Below are 9,545 nucleotides of genomic sequence, written 5' to 3'. Positions count from 1 at the left end.
AAAAACAATTCAAGCACTCAAAAACAAAAAAAAAAATACCCGGCCATTTTCTGGCAATAAGTTAATGTTTTAAAAAACTCCTGATAGTTCAGTCACATTCCACAGGAATTCCGCCGTTACCTAGCAACCCCGGCAGAGCCCAGCCCCGTTACCTAGCCAGTGTGAAGGAGAAAGAAGAATCATCTGTAGAAATGCAGGTGTCCTTCCTCATTCACCTGAAATACCCTGTGGAGTTGCTGCCACATGCTGTTAACACAGACTCAGACTGAAAATGTTATTTTTCGGCATATATTTTCATTTACTATATTCTTACATACATATGCATACCTGTGAGTATTTCATATTCAATATTTTATATTGAAAATTCTTATTTAAATCTTTATTTTTTTGTTAATTTGTTCATGTTAGCCTTTAAAATACCAGAAATGTAATTTAACTTTATGCGTTTTTTCTGCTATATGAAATCATTATAAAATATTGAATCAGTTGTTCTGATCAGTTATTCAGAGCAGACATTTTACCAAATACTTTTTTACTTTCACTTCAATAATTACTTAGATGAATTATTTTCACTTTTACTTCAGAAAAATAAGTTGAAGAGGTGCTGCTACTCTTACTTTAATATCATTTTTGTGTCTTGAAATGTGATTGGTGTTCGTTTAGCTTTATAAACTTCATTACCCAGAGTTCCCTTCGGCGCTGCGTCATTACGTCAAGCTAACGTTGTTGTCGTTGGAGACGGCGCAGGCTGAAGCGGGAAGAGAGAAATAAATGCTGAAACCAGTGAAGAAAAGTTACCTGAAGCGCTCCCACCGCGTCCGAAAAGCTGGAAATATGTTCATTTTTATAAAAACATGAATCAGAAACATTATCATTTTGTGGGCTAGTAGGAGAATGAGCTTTTCCCCGCTTCTTCTATTGACCGGCTGTTTGCTTGCTAGCTAAAAATCAACAGGTTGACAGTTGATTTGCAGCATCCTTCAATGGCTTCGACAGGTAAGGCTAAAATACGTCTACCAGGCTTGTTTAATGTCGCCAGTTTAGTGTTGTTTAAGCTCGTAAAGTAAAGTCTGCCCCGTGTGATGTTCTGGCTGTGATTCGTGCAGGTTGGCAGCATCCTTACGTGAACATTTTCAAACATGTTAAAGTTGAGGAATGGAAAAGGTCGGCCAAAGCTGGAGATGTGTCTTCTTCTATGGTAAATAAATCTAAATAAAATCACAAAATCTGTACAGTTTGCATTCATTTATAGGTCATTTTTAATTATTTTTTCTAACCGTGTTTTTCTATCCAGCATGAAATTGTTATTTAATATAATAAAAATTTTTAAAGCAACAATTGTTTCCAGTTTTTTGCACGGAGGGCCAAAATCCCAAAGTTGAAATTATTCAGAGCCCAAAAATTTTTTCCACCCCCTCCAGTTACAAAACTCTAAATTATCATTGCAAATTATTTTTCTTTTACCTGAACAAGAATAAATAAAACAAAATGCTTTATTTTTTCCTTAATGTTTACAGTCATTTAACGTTTTTGGACTTATTATTTTAAAATTTTTTAAAGTCTGTAAAATTTTAGTTTATTCTCAGCAACGAAAATAAGAGGTTTCTTCTACAAACTTTTCCAAATATAATGGATGGGTGTCCCTAAGATTTATTATGAGGTAAAAATGAAATAAGATAAATCTCAGTAAAGGAAATATTTGCTGTGTTGTACTTAATATTTTCCACTTACAAAGATATAAACCTGCCATGGAGTCTTCTAAAGTGGCATTTATATCTTCACTTGGTTAAAATTGAGTAAAAAACACTATATTAGTTATTAATCATTTAATCAACAATTAATTTCCAGATCATTTCTACACTTCAATGATCTCCAGTCCAGCAGAAAGGGATTTTTTAGCTGCAGATTCGTCCTTTGATGCAAATGATCAAGCATTCATTAAAGGACTGCGGTTCTTACAATGAAAAAATATCTAAAGTTTTTTCTTAATTAAAAAGAAATTCAATTGTTTACTTATATATTTTAACGAATTTCTAATATTGTACAAAAAAGACTTATAATCAAAAAAAGACACTAAATGAAAAATCTGCAAAATATGCATTTTGTTCCCAATTAATCTTCAGAATATGTGCTAGTTGAAATAATTAGTTGCAGCTCTATTTGAATCAATGCTTCACTGTGTTTTTCACTTTCAGTAAAAAATGCAAAAACAATCACTTGCTAAACCTGCACAATAAAGTTTGATTGATGTGAAAGTATAAGTTTGAGTTTCTACCTACACTTTGTGTTCTTGCCATTGACAGGAATTTAAATATTTATGTGCTGCTTTGTCTTGTTTTTCGGTGTGTTTTTTCTTTTTTGACTTGTGTGTGGAAAGGTAAAAAAAGACAAAAAATCAAATAAATAAATAAAACAGAAGAGCTGAAAATGGACTCCCACACTAGATTCAGCATGTTTGGTCTCTAAATGTCATTTAAGAGCATTGTTAGCTTTAGCTTTAGCTCTAGTCTTTAGCTTTTAGTCGACTTTCCTGTAAAAATTAAAAAGATGCATTATGATAATCCCGCAGATGAAACTCAGGTTTATGTCTGTTTGACCGGACTTTGCAGGACCGGACTCTGAGGTGTCCGGTGTTTTCGATCAAAGGTCCAGTTCCCACCAACAGTTACATCCTCATTCCCAAAAGCAGCAACCAGTCTCTGGGCCTGACCGGTCGATACTTCTACCTTCTGTTCAGACCCACGCCTGGAAAATACTTCATGGTCCACTTGGATGTCGCCGTGGAGGTACCGCAGCTTACCGTGGTGGTTTAGTCCGGGTTTGGCTGTGGATCTAACTCGTGTTCTGGTCACTGTGTGCTGCAGGAGGGCCAAGTGGTCCGGATCTCCTTTTCCAACATGTTTAAGGAGTTCAAGTCCACGGCTACTTGGCTCCAGTTTCCCTTCCTTTGTGGAGCTGCGAAAGATTCGGTTTATGAAAAAACCTCGAGCTCAGCGAGGCAAGGTAAAATTTATGGTCACACCTTAAAGGTTTCCTTAAGGTGTTCTTCAGTTAATCAATAGTTAAAGGAAACCTTTCGTTTTCCAAGCTCTTCAAAAAGACACACAGCAGTTTTTTGGCAATAGCTTCATGTTTTTTGGTGTCTGGAAAATGAGCCGTTATATTACGTCACATTCCACGGGCACATTGCGCTGTTACCTAGCAACCCAGCTAAGGCCAGCCTGTTACCTAGCAACCCATAACTCCAGCATGTTTTGTCTGCTGGATTGTGTTTTTTTGAGTCTGTATACTCCAGTTAACCATTATTTGATTATTAAATTAGTTGACTATTGTTGTTTCAGCCCTGAGGTGAAGTGTTAGTTTTTCACCTCGCATCAGAAAATAAACTACACTGGATTTAATTTTGGGTTGTTGGCGTAACGGAGAGAGAGTACAAATGTCTGACACATTTCAGAGTTTTATTTGTAAATAATTAAACAATTTTGCTTCCCCTTCACGAGTTCAGCATGCACTGTTTGGTGTGTTTCTATCACAAACAATCTGATAGAAATAGATAAAACATATAATATGTTGTTATTGACATGTGATCAACTGTGAATATTTTTACCATGCAGCAGAAAACATTGAGCTCAGTGGGTTCCAGTTGCAGCTCCGGTTTGTTTGTGCCGCAGGTCTGGTGGGTCCGGCTCCGGACTCGGTGCGTTGGACCTGCCTGATGATGGACCTGTGCTTCACGCTCACCTTCTACCTCAACCGGCACCACGCTCACCTGAAGAGCGTCAAGCTCTGCGCCAACATGGCTGTGAAAAACATGTTCACCAGCGACCTGCTGCTGGACCCGGGTGAGAGCCAAACCACCGAGGGAACAGTTCCTACCCAAGCTTTACTTCATTTACAGACTGTAAAGAAACACTGAGGCGTTTCATTGTGTCAGGAACTCAGAGTGGCATCATGTTAAAATAAGAAAAAACATTTCTAATATATACTGAATACTGCTGGCCCTGTGAAACTGGGCTGATCATCGATCTATAAAAAACCTAACCTGCCAATTCCGATATTTTTTGTCTGAAAAGTTATTAAATATAGCAACTCTGTCACTATATTTAGTGACCTTTCAGAATCCTATAGCATCTATTTAAAATAAAGACAAATCTATCAACTTTTTTCTGTTATTAGAAATGTTTGTTCAACATTTTAAATACACTAAGACTAAAACAGTAGCTATGTCTCCATCCAATTGTCATGGAACTTTTGTAAAACACAAAATGCGAGTTAGCTGTGTTTCCATCAGCTGATTCAGAGGAAATCAGTCAGGCTGTGCTAAGCGTGATTTGTCAGATCTTGACGCTACGCATGGCTGTAATAAACAGGAAGTAGCGTTTGCTAACTAGCATGAAGCACATGTCAGAAAAATGGAGGATCCTCCCCTCCCAGCTCGAAGTTTGAACTTGGAAATTTTCCGGATTTTGTGCCTTTGGTAAGGCACAGAGCGCATTAGATTTTTGCAAGATTTAGAAAATTATTTGTAATATTAACGTTTCCGTCAACAATTTCTAATGTGATGCTTCCAAATCTTATCTTAGCACCAGACAGGCATTTAAAAAACAAATATATCAGAATCAGAAGTTTAGGATTTTTAAAAATCGGTCATCAGCCTGAAAACTGCAATCAGTGCACCAACCAGAACTTTCTTATTTTCCCTCCACAGCAATGACCTTCAGGGAGGCGAAGCTCCGAGGTCTGTCCGCCTCACAGGGAAAGGGTCCGATTCCCAGAGAGATGTCCTTCCCGGTGCCGAAAGGAGGCTCCTGGAATGACTTTTATGATCACATCAAGTACGAAACTCTGAACTGCTTTCACTGATACCACGACTGTGGATCAGCGGAAAGCTGCGGGTTCGATTCCAGCTTCCTGCTGCCACGTGTCCAGTGTGTCGGTTTGTGGTTGGTTGGTATGATTAGAAAACGTTTTAGAAATTCAGTCACCATCAGTAAAGGGGACCTGTTGGGCAAAATTCATTTTTGTTCTTCTATTTTGGTCTCAACTGCTTGGAAAATCTGGAAAATGAGCCGCGTCAAAAACCTCTCATAGGGCAATGTGCCGTTACCTAGCAACCCCAGAGAAGCCTAGCTCGTTACCTAGCAACCCAATCTGAGGTCTAGCATGTTTGGTCAGCTGGTTTTTCCCGCTGTACAACGGCTGCTGGAAAAGACAAGTGTTTTATTGTTGACTTATGATCCAGAAACCACCTGCTGCATTCTGGTTGGTTGTGCAGGAGACGCCACTTCTGCTTTTCAAAGACATACGGTTGTATAACTGCGCATCTTTTTACGTTTTCACGTAAAGGTTGAGTTGGGGGCGTGGCCAGCAGTAGCTTATTTGGATTTAAAGTGACAACACGCCTTAAAGCATCTCATTCTGAACGGAGCTGAAATGTGATTATCTAATAATTATTAAAGTAATGAACATGTTTTGTATAGGCCACAGATCGATCCTAACCCGCTAAAGGAAGCACAACAGGTTGCCTTTAAAAAGCTTTATATGACACCAGTAGCTGAGCTGCTCATATCAAGACTACAAAAGGAATTAAATGATGTTTTGCTCTACAGGTTTCCCTCTGATGGGACTAAACTTCCCTTTGACTCCATTCAGAAACCGGATCCAGCGGCTGGTAAATAAACACATTATTTCACAAAACGAACCTCAGACTCTCAGAAAAGCTTTTCTTTCTCCAACAAGCCAACGTGTGGTGTGATCAGAAACCGTGGTAGCCATAGTTTTCCTGGAATTGCTTGTAATCACCAGATCTGGCCATCCGTCTCTGCAGCTCCAATTGGATCAGAAAATGTTCTGACCGAAAGGTTCTGTGCCATTTTCTTTTTGTCTGGTAATAACTAAATGTTGCAAGGTGATGCTGTTTGCTCTGACAAAATTACTCAAAGCACAAATTGGAATAATGAGTTCGTTATTGGCGCTGAAGTTTGTGTTTCCTGAACAAAAAGCCTCATTTTCAGCTTGGGTCGGGTTTTCATTTCTCCTGAAACGGGTTATTGTACAGACGGATAAATGAAGCTGTCATCCAATCTTCAGTCCGCAGGAAAGATGATATTTGTACTTTTCTTGTAATAATTGTAAAAACTCTTAAAATAATTTTTCTGCCACTGATTTCCAGTTCATTTCTTTCCAGGAAGTCCTTCATACCAGAAAGACGAGACTCGCGCCGCCACAGTCAGCGACCCGGTTCAACGCCGAGTTTCTCTCTGTCAGCCGATCGCCTCCTCAAAACTCGTAAAAGCAGATTCAGATCCTTACATCTAGTTTTTATGTTTTCAGACAAAAAAAGAATCTAAACATTGTTGCATTCTTCGTTTCGTCTCCTCAGCTCCCGAGGAACCGAACGTCTGTGGTGTCCAGCGTTCCCGAGTTGAGTCCGTCTAACGCGACGGAGGCGGAGGACCCGCTGCGCAGCGACGCAGGAGTTCATGTGTACGCGCATCCCCAAGACGTTCTCAGCACACACGGAGACAGCAGCGGAGATGAGGTGACGCCACATGCTGCCAGCGACTGGACCACAGCTGTCAAACTCGAGGCGCGCGGGCCAAATCTGGTCCGCCGTAAAGCTTTATGTGGTCCAGAGGAACACTAGAATAGAACCTGCAAATAACCGTTCTATGCTTAAATTATACTTTATCAGTCAAATGAAAGCAGTTTTTAATTTAACAGGATTAAGACCACAGGAATAAAAATCTGAATTTTTCTTAGAATTTTTACTTTTTTCCTTTTATCTCAGAATTTACCAGAATTAATCCGACTTTAATCTTCTAAGATCAAAAGTTGTAATAATGGAGAAAAAAGATTTTGAAAAAATAAGAATTCTGGGGGGAAAAAATAAATTCTGAGAAAAAGTCAGCATTTGAGGAAAAACTTTCAGAATTCTGAGAAAATGCAAGAATTTTCTCAGAATTGTGACTTTTGACTTGAGAAGATTAAAGTGAGAATCTTATTTTTTCAGTGGCAGTAATATTGTTCCATAGTTTCATAGGTATTCTGCCAAATTGCATCGACGTCAGCATTATTTAACTCTATCATCGAGTGCGGAGGCGGCTACTTACTCAAATTTAGAGGTTTGTTTTTGGGATTTATCAAAACGTTCATAATATCAATATTTCCCAAAATAAAAATGAGTTTGATGTTCCTGGACTAAATTTTGCTCTGAATTAAATCTACAGCATTAAGGAAATCTACAGTGATGTGATTTAAATAGACCAGATACTTTCCCAGTCTTATTATTTCGCTGCTGTCTGTTGTAATAAAAACAGTTGAACTTGTTCTTCAGGTGTTTTGCACCTCAGTGTTCAAAGAGAGCAAGCAGCGACAGCAGGTATGTTGGGTACAGAAACACTTCCTTAGTGACTGAATGATGAATACTTTCATGTAAAACGTCTTTTCCTGTTGCGCTTCGCGTTGGAAGCTGCTGCCCGACCCGATCCTGCGGCTCAGCCGGATCATCGGCTTCGGAGGAGCCACCACCAGAGATGTATGATAATCGCTCTTCAAATGAAATCTGATTTAATCTAGAGGTTTATTGGCAGAACCTTTCCATCCTGCAGGCCCTGTGGACCAAATCAGGGGAGGAAGTGGTCTATCCGTGCCACGCGATCATTGTTTCTATGAAGATTCTGTCCCGCGAGCAAAGATTCTTCACCGGCCACACGGATAAGGTATTTTATTTTAGCCAAGCCCCAAATCAGCTTTCTTAAACTGAACTGGTTCTTAAGGCTCCTGTGTTCTGTGTAAATTTGTTTAAATCTGCAATATTTGTCCTAAAACTGCATCAGTGCTGCTCTCTTTTGGTTGAACTGTGGTACTGCAGGTGAATTTTCCTATTGGTTCCAACGGTACAGCTTATCTGATGCTACGTCGATCAGCCCCGCGTTTTTGGAACTAAATTTATAGATTTGTCTTCTACCAATCTTCCATTCGCAAAAACTTTTTTTTTGCTCGCTAGTCGAGTTTTGGAAAAAAGTCACAAGTTTTCCAGCTAGTCACTTTTGGAGAAAAATTGCTAAATTTGTCACTTGTTGCTTTTTTGTGTGGAAAAATGTTGCTAGTTGCTTCTTTTTTTAAAAAAAAAGAAAAAAGAAAAACAGTAGCTAGATTGGCTGCTAATATCTTTTATTTGGTAATTGCTGCTAAATTTGTCGCTATCTGCATTTTTGTAAAAGCGCAGATAGTTTTTCCAAAAGAATTTATCATTTGGATATAAAAAAAAGGTAAATTTGTAATGAATCTCTTTTTTGGGGATTTGGGGGAAAAGAGTTGTTAAATATGTATTGATGGATAATTAACGGCATGGACAGACTGATTTCCTGTATCTTCTGTCTGCAGATTTCTGCTCTGACCTTTAACGGCAGTACGACTCTGCTGGCGTCGGCGCAGAGCGGCAGCAACAGCGTCGTGCGGCTGTGGGACTACAGCGCAGGGACCTGCCTGTCCATGTTCAGGGCTCACGCTCATTCTCTGTCCTGTCTCAGGTGAGATCAGACCTGAACACCTTCAGCTTCAGCTTCCTTTATTTTCCTCTCATTAACCTCGTTCTGCCCTGAAGTTTCTCCTATGGAGGCGGCATCCTCTGTGGCGTGGGGAAAGACAGACACAATAAAACGGTGAGCAGGTTGTTGCTTATTTCTGCAATTAGTAAAAGCTGCCAGGAAAAATAAACTGACGTTACTAACAGCAGCAAGCTCAGCATGGCTGCTGCAAAAAGGCTTGAAAATACTAGACTACTGCTACCTGTCCAACCATCAAAGAACTTCTCCACACAATGAGTGAGAGTTGAGTAGAAATTAGTTACATTTACTTGAGTGACTTTTGTTTTTTACTTTTATTATGAAGTATCTCTCCTCTTACTCCTCTTAACCAAAAATCCACCAGACAGACACACACCTGCAGCGTTTGTTCAAGTTTTATACATTTTTTATTGAAAGAAACTGATTTGGAAAAATTTATTTTGTCTGATTTTGTTATTTTTTGTAACTTAAATGAATTATTGTCATTTTGGTTCTTAAAATACCAAAATTTCCACTTTACTTTCCACTCTTACTTGAGTAATTTTTTGGATGGATACTTTTTACTTTTACTTGGGTAAAAGTAGTTTTACTTCTACTAAAGTAAAACTTGGGTTTTGCCTCTGTTAAAAGCTGAGTGCTAAGCTGTTGGTGACTCGTTTTGTTTTGGTATTATCTGTATTTTTTAGATGGTGGTTGTGTGGAACACGCTAAACGCTGCTAAAGGCGGAGAGGGAACCATCTTGGCCAAAGCTCACACAGATGTGGACATTATCACCATGAAGGTCACTTTCTTTGATGAGACCAGGTATCCTGCTTATTCCTGCAGCTGCTGCTGCTGCTGCTTACACACGGGGCATCTCTGCGTAGTGGAGACCATTTTCAGACATCGGTTCCTCATTTTGTTGGAAATGATATACAGAACCATCCACCGTTATTTGCACTATATAAATCTGATTTTATTGCTGCGTCAATAAG

At 39.1% G+C, this 9,545-nt stretch overlaps 1 protein-coding gene across 2 annotated transcripts in view; it reads left to right on the top strand.

Moving 5' to 3' along the window:
* The first annotated feature begins 702 nt into the window (after positions 1–702).
* wdr90 (WD repeat domain 90) overlaps positions 703–9,545 on the top strand; it is a 30,982-nt gene continuing 22,139 nt past the window's right edge. For both annotated transcript variants that reach the window (XM_032574938.1, XM_032574937.1), the window contains exons 1-15: positions 703–996; positions 1,107–1,198; positions 2,610–2,786; positions 2,865–3,003; positions 3,672–3,842; positions 4,709–4,835; positions 5,610–5,671; positions 6,188–6,288; positions 6,383–6,541; positions 7,337–7,381; positions 7,472–7,537; positions 7,611–7,721; positions 8,389–8,534; positions 8,609–8,666; positions 9,257–9,375. In XM_032574938.1, coding sequence (XP_032430829.1) covers positions 984–996; positions 1,107–1,198; positions 2,610–2,786; positions 2,865–3,003; positions 3,672–3,842; positions 4,709–4,835; positions 5,610–5,671; positions 6,188–6,288; positions 6,383–6,541; positions 7,337–7,381; positions 7,472–7,537; positions 7,611–7,721; positions 8,389–8,534; positions 8,609–8,666; positions 9,257–9,375 — 1,586 coding nt within the window. In that variant the 5' untranslated portion in view covers positions 703–983. The remainder of the gene's footprint in view (positions 997–1,106; positions 1,199–2,609; positions 2,787–2,864; positions 3,004–3,671; positions 3,843–4,708; positions 4,836–5,609; positions 5,672–6,187; positions 6,289–6,382; positions 6,542–7,336; positions 7,382–7,471; positions 7,538–7,610; positions 7,722–8,388; positions 8,535–8,608; positions 8,667–9,256; positions 9,376–9,545) is intronic.

Source organism: Xiphophorus hellerii, chromosome 10 (assembly GCF_003331165.1).
Source record: "Xiphophorus hellerii strain 12219 chromosome 10, Xiphophorus_hellerii-4.1, whole genome shotgun sequence".
Lineage (NCBI taxonomy): Eukaryota > Metazoa > Chordata > Actinopteri > Cyprinodontiformes > Poeciliidae > Xiphophorus > Xiphophorus hellerii.
This window is presented reverse-complemented; position numbering and strand designations above follow the sequence as displayed.